The 25,313-nt window shown below is 53.9% G+C and overlaps 6 protein-coding genes across 6 annotated transcripts; 3 read left to right on the top strand and 3 right to left on the bottom strand.

Moving 5' to 3' along the window:
* Positions 1 to 637: 637 nt before the first annotated feature.
* PG998_009711 (uncharacterized protein) lies at positions 638 to 1,693 on the bottom strand (the record flags this gene model as incomplete). Its single annotated transcript, XM_066876527.1, has 4 exons — positions 638 to 747; positions 777 to 906; positions 962 to 1,136; positions 1,194 to 1,693. The coding sequence occupies 4 exons, from the start codon at positions 1,691 to 1,693 to the stop codon at positions 638 to 640; spliced, it is 915 nt and encodes a 304-aa protein (XP_066728683.1).
* Positions 1,694 to 4,453: 2,760 nt separating this feature from the next.
* Positions 4,454 to 7,483, bottom strand: PG998_009710 (uncharacterized protein; the record flags this gene model as incomplete). Its single annotated transcript, XM_066876526.1, has 2 exons — positions 4,454 to 5,422; positions 5,486 to 7,483. 2 exons carry the CDS (start codon positions 7,481 to 7,483, stop codon positions 4,454 to 4,456), a joined length of 2,967 nt encoding a protein of 988 aa, XP_066728682.1.
* Positions 7,484 to 8,031: 548 nt separating this feature from the next.
* On the bottom strand, positions 8,032 to 8,493 carry PG998_009709 (uncharacterized protein; the record flags this gene model as incomplete). The annotated part of the gene is made up of 1 exon (XM_066876525.1): positions 8,032 to 8,493. The coding sequence occupies one exon, from the start codon at positions 8,491 to 8,493 to the stop codon at positions 8,032 to 8,034; it is 462 nt and encodes a 153-aa protein (XP_066728681.1).
* Positions 8,494 to 9,845: 1,352 nt separating this feature from the next.
* Positions 9,846 to 10,898, top strand: PG998_009708 (uncharacterized protein; the record flags this gene model as incomplete). The annotated part of the gene is made up of 4 exons (XM_066876524.1): positions 9,846 to 10,166; positions 10,226 to 10,323; positions 10,383 to 10,729; positions 10,795 to 10,898. The coding sequence occupies 4 exons, from the start codon at positions 9,846 to 9,848 to the stop codon at positions 10,896 to 10,898; spliced, it is 870 nt and encodes a 289-aa protein (XP_066728680.1).
* An 8,931-nt stretch (positions 10,899 to 19,829) lies between these two features.
* On the top strand, positions 19,830 to 21,521 carry PG998_009707 (uncharacterized protein; the record flags this gene model as incomplete). Its single annotated transcript, XM_066876523.1, has 2 exons — positions 19,830 to 19,931; positions 20,043 to 21,521. The coding sequence occupies 2 exons, from the start codon at positions 19,830 to 19,832 to the stop codon at positions 21,519 to 21,521; spliced, it is 1,581 nt and encodes a 526-aa protein (XP_066728679.1).
* Positions 21,522 to 22,414: 893 nt separating this feature from the next.
* On the top strand, positions 22,415 to 24,256 carry PG998_009706 (uncharacterized protein; the record flags this gene model as incomplete). Its single annotated transcript, XM_066876522.1, has 1 exon — positions 22,415 to 24,256. One exon carries the CDS (start codon positions 22,415 to 22,417, stop codon positions 24,254 to 24,256), a length of 1,842 nt encoding a protein of 613 aa, XP_066728678.1.
* Positions 24,257 to 25,313: the final 1,057 nt, after the last annotated feature.

The following is a 25,313-nucleotide window of genomic DNA, read 5'->3' as shown; positions in this document are numbered from 1 at the left end:
CGATTATGTCTTTACTTCCGCACAAGGGACATGCGACGATCCAAGAGAATGCTGGGTACCAAGGATTGTGTGTTCGCGGCTACGGAGCAATTGGGGCGGACGGAGGTCTGTCTAACCAACCTTAGCGGTGCTTCGGCCGAGAACGAACACATCCAAGATGCAAGGCTCGAGCTTCTTTCTGCAGGGCCCAAATTGGACTGCAACCTCATCTGTTCTACCTCCACGTATGCATGTATCTACAACACAAAACAGCCAATGTCACTCAGGAATATCTCTGTTATTTCTCAAGTTATCCGCATAGTGGCGTGTTGGTTGAGGTGATTGCATTGTCGTTTTCTTATTTCCCCGCCTCTTGTTCATGAAATCCCCAAGACTATGCCTGAAGGTCTCTTTTCCTTACTTCGTTTGCTACCACGTAGCCAGGCTGGAAAATAGGTAACAGTGAATTCCAAATCATGACCGTAGAGTAGCCGTTTCTCTTCATCATGAATGTGGCAGCCGTGCGGCATGAGTATGTAGCTGCTCATTTTCCTTCACCAAGGGCCCTACTCACTTGTGCCATGCCGTATTTCGCCTTGTAACTCCAGAAACTCATTCCATTCCCACCATATTTCCTCATAAGCGTGGGTTCACCACTTCAGGGCCCCGATGGCACTACGATATCCTCGCCGCTGCCATCTTGATCTGAGATGTCGTCGCTATCTTCATCGACGTCGTCTGACTCGTCCTCGCCGTATCCGTCCGCCCCTGGGATTTCATCTCCTTCCAGAGCGTACCCCCACAGCGCTCAATCAAGCCCTTATAGTACGCGACCAGGACTTCCGGGTTGGGGACAATCTTCCAGTCCACGCGATACAGAAACTCGAGCTCTAGTAACTTCAGCTCCGCTACCTTCACTCCCCCAACCTTGGCATAAAACGTGTTATTCCAAAAATGAGTCCGATAAGCCCTTGCCGGCTACGGTGGCAGCGGTAATTAGGAATCGATGCACGGTCAGTGTATTTATAGTGAAATCCGGGTATAACGCGCACAGGCGGTCAATGTAGTAGACCATCGAAAGGAGCAAAGGTGGTGAGAGGGTGGCGTGTTTCGCAAGCCGGTGTAGATAATCCAAGACCGAAATCCCAGGAGCAGTCCTACAAAGCGGAATTAGCAGTGGTCTCCAGTGGTGGAAGTCGTCTATAGCCACTCACCTAGAATGGAACCTGGTGAGATGGCTGTTTTTTATAGCTATAGAGTCGTTGGTTTCGATCAGCTCGCTAAGCATATTCGAGATCAGGACAACCATGTCCTCCACATCGCAAAACTCGTATCTCAGAGGTAGCACTTTGGGAGGACCTTCGGACGGCCTCGACCGCTTGGGTGAATTCCGACTCGACGTGACAACTGATGATGTGCTCGTGGAGCCGGGGGCAGTAGAGGGCTGAGTGAGGTCTTGCGAATTCCTCCTCTTGGCTGGCGAGAGCGGGTTCCTTGTCGCCGCACTCGCCTGTTTGACCTCCTCGGCCCTTCTGATAGGTTCAATATTCGGCTCGGGCGGCGTTTCCGGGATCGCAGTCTGGGGATTTATCATTGCTGTCGTTGCCGCCGTCGTTGTGGATGTTCGTACGGCGCTCGATGCAGGCATGGTTACGTCATCAGAGGCCTGGGGCCTGACGCCCTGGAGCATCACCGTGGGGTCAAAGGGCTCCATGGGTGAGTATTGTGTCGCCGCGTCCACTCCAACATATTGTTTCGGCCGGGTTTGCGACGTTGATTTGCTTGGGCTGATTAAGGAGCCCGATGGCGAGTGTAAGATGCTATGTTTCGAATGCCGCCGCGGCAGCGCAGCCGTAACCCTTGGCGACTGATGAGGTGAGCGGTTGGGGGCATAGTGGAAAGTACGAGGGGATGCGCTCGTGGGTTGTGGTGCTATGGGAGACGAAGTCAACATGGTCCCCGAAGCATCCTGCTGCGATTCTTGTTGCGCTGCGATTGCGACTGGCTGCTTGCTTCTTCGCTCTCTTGCAATGCGGGCCCCTCCTCCAATATGTTTCGCTGCAGAAAACGACGGGGTGCCGAAGGCAGTGAGAGGATCAAAAGCGGCGGTGATGTCGAAGGCGATTGTGACAGTCCTTTACTACTCTTTCTTGCTCAAAAAGCCTTGTTCTTTCGAAACTTGAGCGAAGCGGACCACTATGATATTGCCTGGGCAGTCCAATCACCGCCTGTCTCCGTTTAAAGGCGTGGGAAACAGAACCCTATCAATCGGATGTTGCTGCGACTAAAAGACCGGCCGATTAGGTACCAACTAGGACCAAGTTTGCTTTGTCGCGCTTCTTATTCGATGGTAATCTGGTGCTCCCAGCCCGGCTTTTCTTGGCGAGCGATACGGAAGGATTTGGACGAAACTGATATAGTCGTGCTTAGGTAGGTATAGGATGTAGAATGATGTAGTGATGAGTCCAGTCCAGCCCAGCCCAGTCTGCCTTCTTTCTTCGGTCCAGGTCGAGTCAAGATATGTGGCACGCAATCACATACATATGCAATATTTCAAAGAGAAGCCCAGTAAAACCATGATGCAAGCGCAAATCTGGGTGTGTGTGTTACTTAAGTAATAAGTAAGACAAAGGAAGGCCGCAGGTCTTGGCCGTTCAAGGTCCGGGTCCAGGTCAGGTCCAGGTCCCTCCGCTCCATGCAAAGAATCTACTGCAAAAAGCAGGCCGCTGTTTCGCTGGATTCTGGTGTGGTAGGCTGAGTTGCAAGTCCTGCCTACTGCCTCGTGCAAGGTGCAAGGTTGCCCCGCTGGCAGGCGAAGATTTTGTGGGAAATGGTTGCTCAGTAGTGGCTACTCACAAGGACTAATAATCCCCAGGCGCCAGCCGACTTAGCAAGCGAGTCCAAGTCCAGCCCAAGGAACGGAACGACAAGGCGACGAGAAAAGAGCGCCAGAGAGGGGGGGATTGCTCAATGGCCTGACTGACCCCAACCACGGTGGATGGACCATGGGGTTTTCGAGACTCGTTTTGGCCTACCGAACGTTGAGAGGTGCAGATAGCAAAGATCGGTGAATGGGATTGGAGGCTGACAGCGTGTGTCCTGGTCCGATGCGGATTACGTACAGGCCCATGCCACCCGGCCGACTTCCAGTATAGGAGCATCAGATCAAGCCGACTTGCCGGGTCAGTCAGCTGGTCTGGCCGGATGGTCTGGGATGGTCTACTGGCTCTTGGTCTGCGATCTTCATCAATAGTTCAATGGCCATGTGTCCTGCGATGCTGCAGCACATTGGTTCAAGTTACCAGCAAGTAGAATAGTGTACGTGTAGTTGACGCACATCATGGCTCCTGGCTCCTGGCTCCTGGCTCCTGTTGATCGTGTCGACCCTAACCCCCCGGTAGCGGCCACTACAATCAATCAATCAATCATCCAGTCAGTCGCATGCTCCGTAGTGGCAGCCCCGGTTGTTTAGAGTTCCGGCTAGCTGCTGCTGTCGGATGCCACATTGTTCGAGGTGGCATCCTCGTCTGTTCGCCATCCATGCTTCATGGTAGTCTTGCTTGACCGAGCTCTCAAAGGGGTTAAAAGCCGGATGGATGGTGTAATCATGGTAGTATGCAACAGCACAGCAGCACAGCACAGCACAGCACAGCACAGGCACGGCATGCTGGCATGTCTTACCATTTCAGGCACTTCGATAGGCACACACACGTACAGCAGCAATGTGGGACCTGGGATAGATGCTCCCAGGAACACGATCATGGTGCCCGACATGCACAGGGTACCCGGCCACGAGCTACAACAAAGAGCTTTTGTTGGCTGGATTCGCCGCATTCGCCGCAGTCGTGCTTTCACCACGACTCGTGCAACATGGGGGCTTTCCCACCTCTCAACATCCTACTGATACATAATGATGATAAGAGCTTTGTATGCGTTGGATTCCAGCTTTTTTGCTTCTTCGACATACCGACTTTTGTGGGCCAGACCGCGGCGGCGATTGCCCGCCCACCAATTCTTCGCGACGTGCAGTCACTTGATGCTGAATTGAGTTGTCTGCAAGTCATCGCAACTGTCATGGTCTCGTCATCGCGTGATTCGCACGCAACGGCTGCGCGGGGAACCCTCCGACCAAGCACGTGTTAGGCTTATGTTTTAATTCCCATAATTCACCTGCTGATACGATACCTATCCGCATTGCATCGCATGGCGGCGGCTGGACGAGCCTCAACTTAGCCCACCTTGCATTTCGCAGGTCTCCTCTACTAGTACTATACGTAAACATCATTACGTTACGACCCCTGGCAGTACCGCTCTGCCATTGGCAATTGGGATACCTGGCTGGTAATAAGCAGCTCGTACAATGAAGAGCTCCTATCTAAAACCTCGAGTGTCTTTATTAAAAACTTGAATTAATTTTGGCTAAGGGTTTTCAAGACTGCTTCTGCTTCTCTCATCTTCTTCTACAACCACTACACTACTGTGGATGCTTCATCTGCCACACAGCAGTCTTGGCCCGCTCCCGCACATCGAGTTCCTCGTCATTTTGTCCCAAGCTCTCCAGCTTGTTAAGAAAGCCCAACTTCTTGAGCTCGAAGGCGCGCTGAGAACAGGCTGGGGCGTCGTTGTCGTCGTCCCGCCATGTCAGGTTGTTAATCAGGTGACAGAGCGCCACTCTGACTTCTCGCTCTTGGCTACTGGTCAGCCCTGCCAGAAGTTTCAGCAGTTCCTTCTGCGAGATGACGAGCTGGCGGTGGCGCGGTATGCTGGCCGCCAGATGAACGAGGATGTATACGACGGCCTCGATGATCTTGGCCTGCGGGTAGAGGACCCGAGTCGTGGCTTCACGCCGGCCGAGGGGGTTCAACGTCTTCGCTTTCAGTTTGGATGCCAATATGTCGAAGAAATGATCCTGGCCAAGCATGTTGAAGAGATGGTCAATCATTTCTGTCGTGTCATTTGCCGAATCCACCCCGTTCAAATGGGGCTCGCCTATCAGATTTCGGATGAAGCCAAGCCCTTTCTCCTGGATTTCGAGATCATCCTGTCTGGCTTTCCGCACGGGATCGAGCTCCATCTCACGAAGGTCATGTAGTCTTGCACGCGTCAGGCGAATTAGCCGGCTGTGGGGTGCGGCCTGATCATCCAGAGGCTTATACGGCGATTCGCGGTTCTGGTCATCGATGTCCATGTCGTCTTCCTCATCACTAGTACTGGTTCCGTCGCCCCTTGCCCTGTGCGAAGTCAAAGCCGCATCTTCCATATCGTCACAGATGATTCGATCCAACCACCCTGGTTGCAACTCATCTAAGCAGCTCTTCTTCAGCTCTATGCTGCTCGCATGCACAAGGTGATTAAGAGCCCATATCGCATTCAGTCGCAATGCCGCGTTCTGGGATTTGGCGTGTTCGCAGAGGGTCTTGACACGACCCGCAAGAATGAACGACTATTGTGACACATGCATTCGTCAGTGCAACCCGGGCTGAGGAGCTGTTAGATCAAGTCTTACCTCCTTCATCGGGCTGAAGTCCGTGACCATGTTACAAACCACCGCGGTTGCTGCAACTTGAACCTCAACCTCGTGATGCAGAATAAGTTTCTCTATGGACTTTTCCACGGCATTGTCCATCAACGAAGTCCGTAATATACTAACCGAGCGAGCTAACATCCGTGTTGCATAGCACGCCGCAACAATGACCGAAGTTGGGTTTTCACCGAGTTCCGATTTCGCTCTGTCATCTTGCCCCCTTCCCGTACCGTCGCCGTTAGCCTGCTCCTTAGACTGCCTTGGCCGAACCGGGAACTGATAGAGCGATTCTTTGATATACGGGATCATATCTTGCTCGACAATTGCTTTGCGAAACTCTTCCCTGGAAGCCCCCAGTGCGCCCAGAGCCTTCAACGAGCTTTCTCTTAATAGAACTCGATGGACAAGCTGTGGGTTCTCTCCAAGATCACCTAACTGACAAGCTGTGTTGTTGTCACTCATCGTTACCGGTTCAGGGTCTGCGTTGGGTGACCAGGGTTTGGTCTGGGGGCGCGGAGGTTCGGCATCGTAAGTACTCTTGAGAAGTCCACATAACAGCTTGATGGCTCCGGAGTCGTAAGCAGACTTTTGCAGACTGTCACTGTCCGTAACCAGGTGTGTCAGTACCTCGGGCACGCGTTCGATAATTGCCCAGATAGATTGAACCGCTGGGTCCAGTGGCGATGCCTCTGTCTCGTTTGCTTTTCGATCAGCTACTACAAGTATCTGCAGCAATTTGGGCACAACCGAAAGCCCAACAGTAGTCTCTCGTGACCTATAAGTAAAACCACATTTGAAGAGAGAGGCCAGGACTGATGCTGCAGCCAACGCATCAAGCCCATAATGAGATCGTACCAGCCCGATGAGCCACGGGACCAGAGGGCTTTCTGGGTTTTCTGCATCGTCTCGGGTTGCCTCTGTGATAGTCCACGGGGAATCCGTACCCGGTCTTGTCGACTGGTGATCGTGTCCTAGCGAAGGGAAATACGGTGCAAGGGATGATAGACCCCGTAGTTGGATCGGCGTATATGGCAACAGCAGGTCCATGGGTTCGTAGTCCCTGTGTTTCATGGGTCGTAACCCGGCCAGCTTATTTGGGGTGTCAGCATGATTCTTCCAGTACGTATCCCAGTCGCTGTCGGTATTTGGGAAGACCGCCAGGATAGACGGTGAGTATATTAGGCAGCAAGTCCTATAGGGTGAGTCTGTAACGATAGCAGCGATAGCACCAAGCACATCGGACAGCTCCACGCCTGGTCTGGCGGGTGCCGGAAAGAAGTTCGAAAGCCCGTTAGATCGACTCATCTCCTCTGCCCGTGGTATTACCTGCCCTTCAGCCACTGCAAAACTTGCTAGTCGTGTAGCAAGCGCGTCAAGGACGCCATATTTAACAAGAGCAAATTGATGACGCTCTTCTCGGCAGAGCCTGATAACGAGTTTCGCAACAACGGATACTTGCGATGAAACATCGCCCTTCAGGATAGAAGCAAATGAATCCAAGTGCTCGTCGGCAAGAACGATATTTGACAGAAAGTTGGAATCGAGAGATGGTTGGGTGCTGCGGCTCGCTTGGTCGGTCGGCGTACTGGGCGCAAAGGCGGCAGCTTCGGCGACACCGCGCAATATCCTCAGTGCCGTCAAGACAATCTGAGGCCGCGTGCTTTGCAGGCAAGAGCGGTGCAGTACAGCTTCGATGGCGCCCGAGGCATAAAGAGGTGGTAGGAAATGATATCCGGCGTTGGCAAAACTTGCAAGAAGCTGCAGGGCGTAGAGCTGCACCGACTCCTTCTCATCGAGACCCGCGCTGTCTGTAGCTCGTACTGATTGTGCGAGCACTCGGACAAGCAACGGGAGTATGCCTAATTGTATCCATTGCTGCTTCTTGTTGACATGGCCGATAGTGTCATGCTTCAAAGCCCGGAGGGCAGCAAGTTGGTCGGCCGGGGATCCGCTGTTGAGTAGCGAGATGTCGACTGCCATGATGGGGCGTGTCGCGCGGGATGATGGGATGGGGTGGTCGGGCAAGTCAAGTAGGTAGTTGGCGGTTGTTGCTTTAATGATGGACAGGTATATGGGCTGGAAACGTCGCCAAGGTCTCCTCCGGATTCAAGTGCTGCTTGTAGAATGGTGGTTGATCATATGCAATGTGCTTGCTGCAACATTGGGTTTCGGGCAGCTGGCGCCACTGGAATATGACGTTCAATTTGGAAGACGTGCCGATGCGCATCACCAAGCAACCAGGCAAAGTCCGGGGCACCAGTGGGCTGGCCTAGCTCCGTTGGTGTTGGTGTTGGTGTTGGTGGGGGTTGATTTTCAAGAACGGGGCCACCTGTATGTACATAATACCTAAATTCCCGAGGTCTATCTCTGTCTCTCAATCTCGATACTTATAGATAGTAACATTGCAGTAAATAACGACATGGACATGCGTACATACACACATCCAAACGTTCTAGGTCTTTTGCGTCTTACAGCTTGCAGCTCGCTCCCCCCCCCAATAATCCTCCTCCTCCTCCTCTTCTGTCCCTTCACAGCTCTTTGTCTGATACCTTGACTTTTGGCACTGGTCGAGGCAGGCCAACGCCGACAACAAAGAGGATTTTGGCCAGTAGGGGCAGGAGAGTCGACACCACAGTGAAGGCATTGGCGGCATCCCATCTCAGCGGATTGCAGAACCATGCGAGGCCCATGGACTTCGCCAAGCCAGCGGTATAGCCCAGGTCGCTGAATATCGCCGCCCCCAGTATATGCTTCCATACGTGAACGTCCTGGTAGATGCGGAGGGTGACGGCATCATGGAAGGCGAACATGAGCCAGGCGCCACACATCTGCGGAAAGAGCGGGTACATTGCCGTCGTGTAGGGCACCGAAGGAAGGCTTAGCCGGAGGAGGTCTCGGGGGGCCACAACGGCTTGGACGGCGCCGAGGGTTGCCAGTAGAGGTTCGACATAGTTGAATATGATACGGTAAGTCAGGGGTATAGGTGACATATTTGCCAAGACTCGGACTCGACATGAAAACCGCGACGAGACGTGGGTTGATAAGTTGGACAGGCAGTTGAGGCGTTACTGGAGTATCACGTCCAAAGGGAAGGCTTCGTGCGAATGCACGCATTAAATATGTCTACACAGTCTGGAATGCGGGACTATCTTCTCCCAGCAACCTCCACCTGGACCTTGCATTTCACTCGAGCTAGTGTTAAAGCATCAATTACTGCGTAGTCGAAAGCTGCGAAACTGCGAACCTTATGTGACATGCTGGCAAGGCCACCCTGTGTGACTACCACGGCGACCTCGGATATCACCAGCTTTCGACGCGAAATGCCGAACCTCATGAGAGTCAGTTGGTTCCAAACCGCAAGGGAACCCTGATTGTGCAACCAGAATTCCCGGACTGTAGATCCTTAGCTTCGCATCATGAACAGTCGTCAGGTGTCAGGTTTCCCACCGTATGGCACGATTTACTCGGTGGCCAGCCAGCCAGCGCCAAGAGGAAAGGCGTCCTAATGCATCAATACTGCGACCATGATAAATTGGCTTGCATATGTATGAGCTAATGAGCTTAGCAGAACTACCGGGCGTGCATTTTAAGGTTGCGTTCCCTGGCCTCTTCGCTTCCCGGATATCCCGCACCGCGTCCAACCGGCTGCCGCTCAGGTTTTGGATAAGGCGGCCTTCCCTACATCTTCAAGTCTTTAGATCCGAGCCTACCGGTGGGCGTACAAGGTGCTAGACAACCCCTCACATTCTCTCAGGTCAGTCGTATGGATGGATGCCATTGACGCCCGGTCAGGACGTCGTATGACCGACTCGAAATGCCGAGCAGACCCGGCCAAGCTCCGATCGATGCTCGCCTCCTCGATGGTGACGAGGACCACCCACCTGCATTTGCACGAGTGCAACTCTGGTCTTCCAACTGGTCAAGTTGCAACGGCCTATCCCGCATAAAGTTGCGATGGACACCAAAGCACTACTTTCTACCGTTGCTGAGTGTCGGTGGCCAGTAGGGTTTGATATTCGCCCTCCAGGATGTGATTATCCAAAAAATCGCCGCTCTTGCCGGTACGTTAATGTGAGGTTGGAAGATTGGGAGGCTACGGTACTGGCCCATATCGCACTCTGTTGAGAGCCCCGACCTATATAAGGTATGGACACCCTTCCCTTCCCCAGCCGATGACTGCACGTTCTATGATACAACTGCACAGGGCAACTCGCTACACTACCATCTTGGCCAGTGATACCAGTGTATTCTTGCGTTGAGTCGACTCATAACTCTTCGTAAATCTTCCCCAGGACCATTTTTGCTACCCCTATTCTCGAAGTCTTCACTTATGTCGCCCGTCATGGGTCTCATTATTCGCAGCAACCAAGCTCTGAACATCAACCCCCCAGATGGAGACGAGGCCTTCAGTGTTCACGGGTCAGACTGGCTCTGGGCGGTCACAGCTGTCTATGCCCTTTCATTTCTAGCTTTCTATGCTGCTAGCTTCAAGCCCTTCTCGGGCGAGAAGATTTTCCATTACATATTTTCTGTCGCACTGCTTGTTGGATTTGTATCCTACTTCGCCTGGGCATCTGGTCTTGGGTACAGCGTCATAGAAGTCGTCAATAGCAAGCCTGCGGACAGCTGGACGCGCCAGGTATTCTGGGTGAAGTACGTCTATGTAAGTGTCTTCCCCTTGGCGGATCACAAAGGACATGGGTATTGACGAGTTCGTGTCAGTGGGTTGTGGAATTCCCTGCCATCATCCTCTCCCTCGGGCTCCTCAGCGGTGTCTCGTGGGCTACTATTGTCTACAACATCTTCCTGTCTTGGATCTGGTGAGCAGTCAATTCTTCCTTCTGTTGCATCGGTGCATCTACTGACTGATGGGGCCAAGGGTTGTTTCCTATCTCGTTTCAGCCTACACCACCAGCAACTACAAATGGGGCTTCTTCGCCTTCGGTACCATCGCCTGGCTTATGTTGGCCTTCAACACTCTGGGTCACGGCGGCACCTCCGCTAAGCGCGTTGGCCTTAGTCGAGACCACTACCTCCTATCCGGCTGGGTGAACTTCGTCTGGCTTCTCTACCCCATCGCTTTCGGTCTTTCTGACGGCGGCAATACAATTGGCGTCACACCCAGTGCCATCTTCTTTGGCATCCTCGACGTACTGCTGTTGCCAGCTACCTCCTTCGTCATCCTTGGTCTTAGCCGCAAGTGGGATTACGGCAGGTTGAATCTCGGTAAGAAGGACATTGGGAAAAGCCAGGGCCTACATTGAGTATGTGTTGACTGACCTCGGGCACAGCTTTCACTCGATATGGTCGAGTTCATGACGCCGGACCGTTCCCGGAAAAGAGTTCTCCAACAGCTGCAGCTGCTTCAGGTGTCACTGCACCGCCAGCTGTCTAGCTGTCTAAACGATAGCCAGGCTTCTCCCACATACCGACCTAAGCCCATGCACAAGAAACAAATACTCCGACCATCTTACGCCCATCGCCATGATGCCACTGAAGCTCAGTGCCAGGGCACCGTTTTTGACGCTCAAACCCTATCAAGTTATTATAAAGGTCGGCGGCGTTCGAAACGACATATCCTGCGCTCACATGTTATTGATTTGAAACGATACCCTGCCACTCATTGACCCTGACGAAATACGATCATTAATATGCAATACCACCCGTCTATGATGTTTAGTATAATAGTAGTAATTCATTAATGCTATTCGTATATTATGTTTATGACATGAGTTGCTTTTATTCGAACGACTGCACATACTTGCAAATCTGTTTCTTGGGTTGGTCAAAGAGGATGCTCAAGCGCAGGTGAGCACTTCCAAACTAACATATGCAGGGAAGCAGATATTAGCTCAAAACGATGAGTTCTATACCCGATATTATCATATACATATTGCTCCGGCAAACGGTGAAAACTCGCCCGTGCAGTCTTCCATAGTTCGAAAGGGGCAATAGGGGCTTCCGCAGCGAGATCAAGGTTAACATTCAGATATATATTGCCAACGCTTGACTCTAGCTAATCTAGCCTGTAAAATCAAACCGGAGGTCTACAAAGATCGTCTTGACGCAAGATAGCCGCCCCACCAGAGCCACGAGCGATGATATACCTAAACAGCTACCAGCATTGGGCATGTCATCAGTGCCTAGAGTGTCGGTCTCCAACGTGCCACAAGGGCTCCTCCCGCAAGCTGACATCGACGGGAGATGGTGCCTCCTAGACTGCCCGACCTTGGTCACGGGATAATCAAACTACAAAATACGCATACACACGCCAAGCCATCGCTATGCATAGGCTACCGGTGAGTGTTCCTCGTGTTAGTGTCCACTGCCAGGAGCGCCGACATGATCAAGACTAACAGTTGGCGTCATCCGTACATTCACCGTGGCGGCTTGGAGTGACTTCATGACCATACGCGTTGGGCTCGTGTGAGCACGAGGTTCCCAAAACGTACTTGGGTCGTTGTACGAGCATCGTCTGTCCGTGAGACCCTTCCGCTTCTATTTGGGCGAGTACACGTTCCCGGAGACCGCTGGCTGGTGCTGCTGATGCTCGTGCTACTGATGGGGCGCTGTCGTGCGAGGAAACACATGGGACTGTGGTGATGGGGAATCCGACCATCTTCTTTTTCCACTCCAATGGTCCTCGGGTAAACCAAGAGAGCAGGACGAGGCAGATACCTAGTTCGACACGCCCGTCCCAGCAAGAGTCATGATACAAGATGCCTGCATGATACCAAAGATGGAGAGTGAGTGTTTTCTCCTCTGCGAACGCATTTGCCATTGTGCTCCATTGCGATTACTGATTACATATTCTCCTCCCCTCCCTCCCTCGGCTGTCTAACACATCGGGTATATGCTCTCCCAAAGCAGCAATCACCACAACAAGGAAATCTCTCTGCTGCTGCCCGTGAAACGTCTCACGGCATCTCTCGTCACCGATCGGCTATCCGCAGGCGCCACATCTTATTTCACTCTCGCTCTCGGGGCGGAGTAGCAGCAGCAGCAGCAGCAAGCAAGAAGCAGCAGGCAGCCGTCACTCGAGATTCTGGTCAAGTCGAACTTCCGGGCTCGGTCACCGCATGTCTCAGGTTCTCTGTGCAGGGCGACCCCACGTGGTGGCACCCGACCAAAGCGGTCTCTTTTGTCTCTCTGTTACTCGTCGAGCCCAGCCAAATGGGTTTGTTTCAGACACGCAGATATGTACGCCATCGGCTATGTTCTACGATAGGACAGAACAGGAGAGGAGAGGACGCCAACTGGTGGGGAATCTAGTGTGTGTGCGTCCCGGGTTCATGTATGACCGGGCTAGATGACATGGCAATGAATCGTGGTCACCCGGTGGCTTGGGTCCCCAGTCCCGGGCATGAACGGTTCACGGATGTGGGAGGGAGGGAGAGAGAGAGGTATAGGATACCGTGCGGGATTCATGGTCGGCCCAATCAAGCAATATGGGTATAGCAATTCATGCCGCCTCTATACTGCCGCCTCAATGCACACAAAATATCCCAAAGGGCAATGCTCTACTTGGTAGGCTTCATTCCTTTTGGGCGCTCAGATTCCATCGTCTATCCACCATACATTGAAGCGCTTGACAGACTCACCGTCTACCAGCCTGTTGATTTCGCCCACGATCGAAATCCTGCCGGCACTGGACCAGCTCCCCTTATTATATATAACCTTAACGCTCTGAGGCCATGCATGCACCCAAGGTAGTCTCTTCTATAAAGCGAAGCCCCGAGCTTCCACGTCGATTAAAAACTCGGTGAAGGACACAGTCAGGCAAACAATATAATCCAGCCCCCCTCCCCTTGCGTGCTACACAAGCAAGCCTAGGCAGCAAACCGTCGGCAACGGGTGTTTTCAATTGCATGCGTGCGTGAGGCTGCTAGTACTCGCCGTCTTTTTTATGACTACTAAGTACAGGACGGGGCAAGTTGAAGCGAATATACAAAACGAGATACGCACATGAAGCAATTGACTGGCTGAGTGGCACCTGCCATCTATACACGTGGGCAGAGGGCTGGAACGAGAGATGCTTCGTCTTTCCCCGAAAGGCGTGTGGCTTTGTGTTTGACGATACGTATGGGCGACGGGTGTCTGTCTGAAGTCGGCTATTAGACCTTCTCCTCCGCGTACAGTTTGGTTCTCCCAAGAGTCTGCCAGCTTCGGATGAACGAAGAATTGCCTCATGTGGCCCAAATTACCGGCGAGAGAGTTTTGACGGCGTCCCGGGCTGTCCACGACTGGTCGGCCGAGGATGTTTGGGGAAAATAAGTTTTTTTGTGCAGCAAGAGACAGAAAGGAGGCAGTCTCCTTTTCGCTCATAGTATTTGCATGCAGTATTAACATCTCTTACTCCAGCCCCCCTCCCGAACACATACCAAAACCCGGTAGCTCGGGTTAGCTACCGCTACCTACTTGATTTTCGGTGGGCTTACCAGTCTCGCGGGGAGCCTGAGGAAGAAAAAGAAGGACAAATCCATCATCCATGGTAGTGCATCGCACCGGTCTTTAGATGACTGGCCTCTTGCAGCGGGCTGAATCGCCTCCCCTCCCCTTTCCCATTCCAACGAGGCGGAGTGTACAACACCTCCCCGGGGAGGCGGTTTCGCAAGCATTTGTCTAGAAAAGAACGTATACACATTATTAGTGTGCCCATTCAGCCTAATGCACCATCAACTTCTCCTTGGTCACGCGAGTAAGTGTTATCGTACGACCGACTAAGTGACGCAGGTACGCTCAGACGCAGCCAGCTTGGTTATCGTACATAGGCACACAGTAAGGACGTGGAAATCGTTGCCGATGGTGGCTTAGGTATCGCCTCTGATATGGACGCCTGATTGCAGCTAGCAAGCAGGGTCGTACGAGCGAAGCAAACAACGGTCATTGGAAGGAAGCCTTCACCGTTAAGGCCCAAATTAACGACCGACTAACAGCATGAGGCTTCGAGCTGTACTACGATGCGCCAATGTGCCCCCCTCCAGCCAGTGATTGCCATCGACGGCTGGCGAGGAGGAATTCAAAATCATGCGATGACAGTTGGATTAGGGTTGAGACAAACCGAGATGGTTTTGTCTTGTACTGTTTTGAGGCTGGTGACGTCCCAGGGTGGTGGTTCATGTGCATGAAATGAACCGCCGCTTCGGTGCTGCAATTGGGTTGGTTCATTGTTGCGCGAGCAGAAAAGCTTCTTCCCCCATTTGGAAACAGTTGTTTGCTCACTTGGCCCAGCAGACAACATGATACCCCAGAGCTGTGGTTGTGTCGGGTGACTCTGATGGCCCTCCGCTCCGGGGCCAGTCAGCTATCAGGCAGGCTGCAGGTCACAAGTAAGGAGGGACCAGGTGCCAGGTGCCAGGGACACTTCGAGATGGTTCTACCATCATCATCTCGGTCACCAACCTAGCAAACCAAGTAGTACTCCAGGACATGGTAGACTCAGGATCTTGCATCGCATCGCATCGTATCGCGCAGAGAGCAATGCCCGTCGAGATGGCCGGCAGGCTGGGTTTCGATCGTATCTCATATCGGATGATAGTGACATAATAGCGTTCTCAGGCTTCTCAGGACCTGACTTGGGAAACGTGAGGTCGGGCAATTTTCTTCTTCGCACTAGCTACGGTTACGTACGGTACGGTAGGCATCTCATCTGATTGGCACGGTAATTGACCAGCTGAGGTGGTGTGTGGCAACGACGGAATTGCCCAAAGGAGAGATGGGGGACACACACACACACACAGTTTACGTAGTCGTGCAGAAAGCGTGCTCGGTGCAGAGGCAGACATGCAATTACACAGTAGGCAGAGAGTTCTGGGTAGAGTAGGGCACCACAGTCCAGCAGTTTAGCCCAGAACTGGTAGCACTTCCCGTGCATGAAACGGCAGTTGATGCTGGACAGGGACGATGGTTCGATAAACTGAGATGAGTGTGGGGTAGGGACGGCCTGGGCATACCGACACACTTCAGATGCTAGAACGGGAGAGTAAACCGGAGCTTCTATAGCCCTGCGGTGGTGGATTGACTCAGCTAGTCAGTCAGGACTGATCGAGGCGAGAAGGCGAGGCCAGTTGATTATCAAACTATAGGTCTGTGTGTCTCTCGCTGGCCCCCTCCCCTGGCCAGAAGCGCCGGGTCTCCCCAGGACAGTGCGGATGAGACTGCAGCCTATACGTACGTATGGACCGTAGTCTATACTGCCGCTAAGCACTCTGCTCTCTCCGAACCAAAGAAGCCATGGCAGATGAGCACACGTTGGACATCCTATACTCAAGACTCCAAGCTCCATAGACTACGAGTATATGCACAGGAACGGATAGGGCGGGGGCGTCGGAGGCCATTCCTACTGGTGCCGTCGAGTCTCGAGACATCTGCAGGGCGGTGGCAGGTGGATTTGGATTTTGTGTAAGTGGGCACCGGCTCTCACAAGCTCCGGGTGCACCACTTATACTCGCCAAGCATGTTAGCGCGACAGCCATGGCGTAGGTGGTGTATAACTCGTATGAGCCAGGGCTTTGCTTCTGCGGATGCGTCAAAAAGAGCAACGAGACAACTCAAAGCCAGCCAGCCAGGTTCCCAGCTCCCGCCATTGCGTGATCGATCAGAGCTGAGAGGAGGAGGAGGAGGTGGAGGAACAGCGGACGGTAGCTATGTATTGCAATATGTACGCATCCATATGAAATAACGAGCGGCGGCCCTGAGGATCCCGGAGGATACCCTGCGACATGCCCCACAGTCCCGTACGTTGTATACAAATGCACAAACCACTGCGACCGTTCATACATGGTATGTAATAGTAATCTCGGCTCTTCCCAGGCGCGCTATCAAGCAACCAGCAACTCCATCTCCATCGTTTAGACTACTGCGCAATGCAAGGAGATTGGGCGAGGATGTTTCGAAGGCATTGATTATTGTCGTCGGAGAAAAACGCCCAGGTTTCTTCGCGGTTATCGAGCCAGTCTCCAAGGTGAGTTAGGGGTTAGTTAGCTAGCCGGTTCGGCCAGGCTGGTACCTGAGGCGTTGCAAAGCTGCCAGAAGAAGTCGAAGTGAAGTGTCAGTAAAAACGTGCTCGCTCTGGGGCGCGCATATGTGTCACCACCACGTGTACAACACCCATAGCCCGGGCAACGACAGGAGCGAGCGTCAAACAGCCAAACAAACTTCACAAGCGGCGCCGCCATCACGGCGCTGGGCGCCCCAGCTAAGTTTCTCACCATGCAAGTAGAGTTCGCATACCGACGTAACTGGCACGTTCGTGCGAGGTGAGTTTCTGCCTGCGCGACCGAAGTGCGAGCAGCAGTGAAGATGAATTTGCCAGCACCGACTGATGCAGCCAATCAATACCGGCTGACCTATTTCCTACCACCACACCTAGGTCGGCAGTAATACATACATGGAGAGTACCACCCCTGTCGGTCTACGCTTAAGCGAGCTCGACATGCTGGATGGCGGTGCTCAAATAACCAACAGCCATGCTGGTGGCTCGGGGTATTGATTGGCACCGACATGGGACTGCTACATATGCAATCTGTACCAACCTGGTGGTGGTGCGTCGAAGCGAACCGGCCTTATTGCTTCTTCAATAAGGTGAGCAAGAGAAGGGAAGAGGCGAGGATGATGACTCTTGACCCTGCACATCTTCCACATCGTCCACATCGGCCACATCTTCCCCAGCACAGGGCTAAATCAAGCTCAGTCACCAAGCCGCCTAACCCAACGACTTCTTGTAGAAAGCCCACTTTGCAGTCCAGGGCGCAGGGCGTTTGAGGATGCTGCGGTACTGTAAGAAGTGAAAAATAATAGGGATAGGGAAGAAAACCTCTAGCGTGCCGGTTACAGGGAAATAAGCTCCACCGCGGCGGCGCTACTATACATACTATACACCTGTAGATTAGGCCTACTGTAGATATGTACATACATACTAGCCACACCCCAGTCGGAATGTCTTGCTTGCTTGCTGGGTGAGCCCATTACCCACCCAACCATGAAGCTGGCTGCCGGGATTTGTGCGAGTTGTACCAAGCGGAATAGAACGGGAGCGACTCCCACAGATCTTGTGCGGGTCTTTGTTCTGCTAAGCCCAAGCCCAAGCCCAAGCCCAAGTCCCCAAGTCCGTGCATATGTAGATGGGATGTGTGTCTGTCGTAGCCACATGCACGAGGAGCCGTTCCAGCGTCCCAGCAATCAATCGTCGGCTAATCCCCCAAACACCACCTGAGTCCCGAGTGACTTGTGCTCACAGCAGCCCTTTCCCGGCAAATGGATTCATGGTAACATGAACAATCCGCCCATGGTCCTGGGAGACACCTGACCAGTGATCTGACCCCTGGACCTTCTAGGCTTAGCACCAGCACCAGCTGTGCGACCAGGCCTGAATAATGAGCGAGCGGGATGACGTGCCGGATTTTCGCCCGTATGTATCTAAAATCTTTAATGGACACTACTACGTGATATGTGCCAGGGAGGGGGGGATGTCCAGGGTTTCGGACCGAGTTGTTGGTCCTGCAAATACCAGCACGTACAGTATGTACATCCTCCCAAAGTACGTAAGGATGCCTTGGATATGCGACAATGGGCTTGTAGCGAGCGACTCGTTTGCAACTTTGGGTAATCTGGGCCGGCAGGATGGACGGGCAAAAAGCAAGCCAGGTTGAAAGACAAGGAGTCAGTTGCAGAAAACCCGAACCAGACATCAGGGCCAGTTCTGAGATGCCCACTCCCCCTTGGCAGCGATCCTTGTAAGATTGGGTGGATGCTTACCTTGCAGTCGTCTTGGGTTTGGGTCTGGGGCCGGGGGTTTCGGCCGTTGTCATTGGCTGGCATGCTGAGGACGGGGCCGGGCTCTCTCTCATTTGACGGGAATTAGACAAGAGCGGGGGCTGTTATCCCCAAAGGGTCAGCTCTCCACCCCCAGTACCAAGTGCGTTTTTGTTGTACAGTACGTGACCAGCAGCCAGCAGCCAGCAGCCAGCAGCCAGCAGCCAGCAGCCAGCAGCCAGCAGCCAGCAGCAGCCCGACTTCGTCCATCGTCCCGACTCCCTCCCTTACATACATGTATGTATGTACATTGCTACTGGATCTTCATGTACGTGTGCAGGCGTGCAGGCGTGCAGAAGTGTGAGCGAGTGAGTGCGTGCGTGCGTGCGTGAGCGAGTGTCGTATGGCATGTATGTGTTGTGTACGTACAGTGTAGTGTAGGTATCATCCAACCCCTAAGGTACGGTAGCATCTGGGTTGACACGTCCCCCTCTTCTCTCTTCTGGATTGTTTCGCTCTTTTCCCTCTTTCCTCTAGCCACACCCTTAGTAATTTACTTCGTTTCTCAGCTGTTTGGCTGTTCCCTCGCGGCTGAAGACCGTCACTTTTTCGAGAGTTGTGGTGGACTCCCTCTCTTTCCCTCCATCTCTGGGCGACGGCCAGGAGGGGGGTCGAGGGTCGGGCGTGAGAACAGGTCAGATCGGTTGCCGTTGGCCTTGGGGTCGCAGGTACCATAACCGCGCAAGCCCGGACAGCCGGGTCCAATCAAGCAGGTCGCTCGAGTCAGTTTGCGGCACCAGCACTCCGGGACTGGGACTCCAGTTGCAGTTCCTACCACTGATCTGATTTGTCTCGCTTCCTCTTGGCTTTTTTGCCCATTCGCCTTCTTTCCTCTCTGCTGCGAACCAAGAACCCAGCTGCCCGGCCCCCCAGTGCAGAACAGTGCACACACACCCTTGGGTTACCCTTACAGGAGCAGACCAGCCAGTCCCAGCAGCCAGTCCCCATAAGCATAACCCACCCACACACACCCCCCCGACCCGTCATTTGTTCATTCGTTCGTTCTCATACCTTACCTGCCTCCCGACCGATAACCTTCGGCCCAAACCTACGGATCACCTTCTTCTCCCCTTCACTCCTCATTTCTCCCGATACATACTTTGTCTGTCCCAGAGCCTTGGGTCCCCGAATCGATTGTCGCGACACAGCTGCAACTCGCACTTCTCGCCATCCCGCCCGATATACAACCACGTACCGCAGTCCGGCTCGACTAATGATCTGATACCACCCCATTGGACGAACCCGAGAGCCTGGAGTCCGTTTTCGAAGTTGGAAGAACACGGAGGCTTAGCGAGCCAACTTGGTTAATGTTTGCTATTTAGCTTGGACCTTTCTCATAGGACACCTGCTGTAAGTTGACTGCGTCAAATCCTCGTCGGGCTTTATTCTGCCCATATTACTTTACTACTTGTCTTCTCTACTTGCGAGCGCTGTGTGCTGCCTACCTGGCAATTCATTTGTGCCCCGAGCAACCCGATTTATCAAGGGCCAGATACTGACAGCAAAGTAGAAAATGGCTGGCCCTGCTATCTTGAACGCGCCCATTAGTGAAGGGCCTCTTCTGAAGCATACGCGGAAGACGGTTGGTGGCAGGACTTTGCATTACGTCCTCAATGTAATACAGCAGCCCGATCGCGCCAGAGCCTGCGGTTCCGGACCAAAATGTAATTTCTCGTCCCGCCAGGAGTATTCATTCACCGAGGAAGTTGAAACTGACTGCTTGTAGCATCCGCTGACCGCCGACCCGTGGATCCTCCCCCCAATTGTGAAGTTGAACGTCTTTGAGGGCGACACTTATGAGCAAGCCAAGGATATTACCTTCGATTATGCTGCCGAGTTCTTCGTTTTCGTGTCGCTGGAAAATGCCCGGCCTATGGCCCATGGGCGAGTGCAAACCCAGGCAACTTCGACACCGCCGGTTTTGACAGGTCTACCCGTGTCGGCCTGCTGCTATTTGGACAGGCCTGAGCCAGCTGGCTACTTTCTCTTTCCAGATCTTTCCGTTCGACACGAGGGTTTTTACAAGCTCATTTTCCGTCTTTACGAGAAGAACAAGGACCCCCAGGACCTGACGCTTGGATCGGAGAAGCAGGAGCCTGTATCGGAAGAGGCGGCCGATGGATTTGTCACTCACATGATGGAGGTCAAGTCGGTAACCTTCCAAGTCTACAGCGCCAAGAAGTTCCCCGGCCTCGGTGAGAGCACGTCGCTGAGCCGGACGGTGGCCGAACAAGGCTGCCGTGTTCGCATTCGACGAGATGTGCGGATGCGCAGGCGCCCGGAAAAGGGTGACAAGGCGGACCGCCGGTCCCAGTCGCCGAATGCATTCCGAGCGCGTTCCGGCAGCCATTCGAGTGCTGATCGGGGTGTCTTTTCGCGAAGGACTTCTGCGTATGAGCATGCGCCGCCGCCGCCGCCACTTGCTGCCGCTCGTCCAACGCAGCAGAGAGTGCTCGATTTCGGCACTCCCAGTAGCTCATACCCGGCGCCTCCAGCACCGACTTCTGAGCCCAACACACCCATCCGGGCATACCCTCGAAACGGTTCGCTGAGCTCATACCCTCCTCCGCCACCTCCACCCGCAGCGGCTGGCCCTCGTGCCTCCCCATACCCGCCACCTCCAAGCGGACCCGGACCTTACTCTTACGACGATCGCCGGCCATCGCTGCCGCAGATCATCAACAGCGCGCGGCCAAGCGTGAGTTACACAACATTACCGCCAATCCAACCGCGCCACAGTATTGCTTCGACAGACGGCAATACTTCTTCCACCAAGACGGAGTCGTCACCCGTGTGGAGTCCTAACAGCTCCATGTCCCCAGCGTCAGGAGGCAAGCCCTTATATCCCACAACAAGCAGCCTTTCAACAAAGCGGAGTCTGGCCGAGGAGGAAGCATATGCGATGAATATGAAACACGACCACTTGACGGGGTATTCATCGAGGCAGCTGCAGTATAAGAGGTCATCTGGTGACGTGGTGAAAAAGTTCTCGCTGGGCGACGCTGCTGCGTACGGAGAGGAGCAGTACCACCCTGACCACATAATGCCCATCGACCCGTCACTACTGAAAGGCAGCTTGCCATCATCGGTAGTGGAAGAAATCAAGTACGCAGACCGAGAGTCGGAAGCGTACTCCCGGAAGCGAGTACAGCTTGGACGCAACCATAGTGTCGGCTATGGACATGCCACAGAACAGCAAGTCTGACAGTACTTGGGGCCGGGCCGACGTTTGGGCTTGATGTAATGCTTTCTTTTTCTTTTCTTATTTTTGGTTTCTTGTTTGATACCACGGGTTGGGGTTCTAGCAGTCCTTTTTGCTGTATAAACGCACTACGTAGCGACATTTTGGGATCTCTTATGTTATCTTTGGAGAACAGGAAGTAAGCGGAGTTGAGGACATCAGCGCGAGGACAAGCATCGTCTACGAGACTGGGCTTGTGGAAGCGAACTGTTACTTATTCTGGAGGACGGCAGCACAGATGCGTGTATGAACATAGGAGAGGCAGCACCGGCAAGAATGCCGTGACGTGTGGCCCACTGTAGATAGCAACTGCAACCGTAGCCGCGCAGGTCTCTGTATAGGGTCTAGGGGAATACCAGTCTTCTGTAAAGCAAAGCATGTTGCAGCACAGGCAAATGACGGGCGGGCTGTTTGTTAGCTCGGTTGCTCTGTGATACCAGCGACACTTTAGTGAGCGAGTGCCCAGTACGTGCCCAGTACGTGCCCAGTACGTGCCCAGCAAGTGCCCACCCAATGGCCAACTCTCGGCGGACTTGCCCCCCACTTTAGGCAAGTCCTCCAGTCCAAGTCCATTTCTCCAGTCCACCCGTCCACCCCGTCCACCTACCCATGTCAACAACGAGCTGCTGTCGTGGAAGAGAAAGTAAACAAAAGTTCGACCGGCCGTCTCGTCCAACCAAACCTACACCTTCTGCAATAGCGGCCCTGCTGGCAACCACCACGCCATACCCATTGCCTCACCCGCACACAAAACACACCACACACCACACCCATGGGATTCGCACAGTTTGCTTCATCTTCCCGCCTAGTTCCCTCCCGAACGTCGTCAGTCGCCTCTTGACTGGCGGTCGCCCAGAATGGTCCTCGAACCACCTCCGCGACCGTCTGTCGATGGCTCGCGCCCCGTCTCGCGCTTCCAGGAGGGCTCCATGAACGACAGAGTCAGCGCCGCGCCACCCGTCCAGTTCCTCGGCCCAGACCAGCTGGCCAGGTTCGAGAGGCAGTTCTACGCCGCCTCGGCCAGAGCCTCCAACGGCACCCAACGCCGCGACCGTCCCTTGTCCGCCCAAGCCCAGCTGCCCTCCCAGCAGAACACCGGCCTGCAGCGCTTGCGAACCCAGCCGCAGGAGCTGGAAGACGACCCAGATGTACCGCACAGGCAGCTCCGGCATAAGAAGTCCATGGGCTTCCTGCACCGCGTACGTGATGCGTTCGGCCTGGGCCGCAGAGAGCGAGAGGCCGGCGCCCTTGGCAAGGTGCAGCTGGAGTCGGAAAAGCGAATCAGTCTGCAGCACGCACCGACCACGAGGCCGGTCCATCATATGACCAAGGCGCATTCGCAATCGCACATTCCCCAGCTGCCCCCGGCCTTTACAGCTTTGTCGAACCCCGTACCCGGCGGGGCTACCACCGACCGCCCGAGTCGAGATGAGATCATGGCGTCCTACAACGAATTGATGGCCACCGGCTTCTTCCAAGCCCATGCCATCCAGTCTACACGACAGCCTCCGCCGGGAAGTCGATCGCAGAGGGAAATGGCTGGCCATTCGATGCAAGCGCAGCCCCTGCCTCGCATTCCTTCGCCCGGCGACGCACTACAGCCGACTAGCCCACCTAGGCCCAACAAATACTCTGCCATGCCAGACTCACCGGGCAGCACCAAGAGCCCGCCGAGGCAATCCTTCCACATGCAACGCCTGGCGCCTCCTCCATTATCGCACCAGAAGCTCGAGGCCAAAGCCAAAGCCTCCCGCGAGTCCCTTCGCTATAACCTTAGGGGTCGTAAGCGTTCCCGTGTCGAGGCCGACGTTAACGTGTTGGCCACGGACATTCCTGTGCCTCCACAGATGCAGCAGGATAAGAGTAGTGGCATCCCCCTTAGTGCCACCGGTGGCAGCTTTGGAAGCATTTGGCCCAGCAGCAACCACAGCAGCAGCAGCAGCAGTGCCTCGGGAATCATTAGAAGAGTTTCCAAGAAACTGCGCAAAATGCCTAGTGGTGCTGCTAGTGGCGGCGACAGCTTGAGGGACGAAGAGGTACCCAAAGCCGTCTCGCCCTCCAAAGGCGACAATAGCAGGGTCACGTCCAGCGCAGCAATGTCGATTCGAATGCGCAGCCCGAGCCCCGACTCTCCGGGTATGCGGTCGAGCAGGGCGTCGCCTAACACAAGAGGCGAACCAATGCCCACCATACCCCCAAGATCGGGTTCCGTTGCAGGGGCTGGGGGCGCGAACCGACTGCGCAAGAAAAACCCCCAATACAGCCCTCAGGCCAGACGCCAGGCGCACTCCAATAACATGAGCTACCCGCCCATTACGCTGGACAAGTATAGGGGTCTGCCGATGCCGATGCCGCCGTCCAACCGCCCCTCTGCCGCTTCCTCTGCCAACTGGGCTGTTGCTTCCCCCAATTGGTCCATGGAGGTCGATATTGATGGTGCGCCAAACAGTGAGAGCAGCAGTGGCCGCAGCTCGCTCGACAACAAGGGCCGCGCCGTCGCCCTCAGAGATGGAGGAGTCGCGGCCGAGCCCTTGTGTGTCGTACCCGATGCAAACCGAGGTATTCCTATGGTGCCTCAAATCCCCGACACATTCCTCAAGAACGGGCACTACGGGGCCAAAGGTGTTCAGGTGGAAGTGGCGGCGAGGAATGAGAACAATCGTATGGACGTCGATTGGCACTTTGGACAGGCTCTATGATGTGGGAACAAGTTGAGTGGGCTCTGCTCGGACGGAATCCTGGAGTAGAAGCAAGATGTTGCGCCACCGGTGATGGTGATGGCTCACTAGTGTTCATGGATTTACTGGCTTGGGTCGTCGAGACCTTGAAGGGTGCGCATCTAGCGTGTATGTCACTGCTTGCTGTTGGTATCGTTGATTTTGGAGGATTTCGTGTTTTTCCCCTTCCCATTTACGCTCTTCCTCCCCATTTCGACTTTCTTCACGCTACGAATTCATGAGTCTACGACGTTATCGCAAGCAACAACGCAAAACACCCGCCGGTATCCATGTACGATGATGATTCTCAGCCCGTTGACGTTTTTTTCTCGACGGGACGGATACCCGCGGGTACGAAAAGGTGTTATTGGCGTTTTCGTTTTAAAACTCGCCCTTACTGCAAGGGTAAGGCATGTTTGTCTGTCGATGGCTGCTTAGCCTACTTGGTCGGTCTATCGACTTTGCTGTTTTCTCCTGCGCTGATGGAGTTTCCAATCGCTTTTATGCCAGATTTTTTGTATATATCTATGTGCTAGTCAAATGGAGATTAGCCATTATACTCGGCCCCCTGTCCTCGGATTGGCGTCTTTCCTTCCTCTGATGTCTTATAGGCCTCGCCATCTATGACAAGAACGGAGATGCTGACAGAAATTGGATTGAATTTGGATCTGGATTGAGGACTCAGTCGGTGCGTCTTGTAACAAGACGCATATATCAAGCAAACCGCATCCCCTCTCTATCTATCATCACTGTGTTGACGTTTCCCCGCTCCCTCCCGACGTCGAAATACAAGTAAAAAAGGAGCAAGCAGTGAAGTACCAACTCGCCTCGCTCAAGTGAGACTATCTTGGGCGTCTCTTCTCCCCCTTCTTTCACATCCCTGCTTGTACGCATGCGTACGCAAAACGGGATCTAACGTAAATGAAACCCCTTTGTTCCCCGAACCAAACCCGTCGTTGTCAACCTACGTTGTTGACGACAACACCCAAAATAGCAGTCCCCAAAAGGTCCCCGCATCACGCCTGAGAGCGGAAAGATA

Source organism: Apiospora kogelbergensis, assembly GCF_038363985.1.
Source record: "Apiospora kogelbergensis strain CBS 113332 chromosome Unknown utg000006l_segment0_segment0, whole genome shotgun sequence".
Lineage (NCBI taxonomy): Eukaryota > Fungi > Ascomycota > Sordariomycetes > Amphisphaeriales > Apiosporaceae > Apiospora > Apiospora kogelbergensis.
This window is presented reverse-complemented; position numbering and strand designations above follow the sequence as displayed.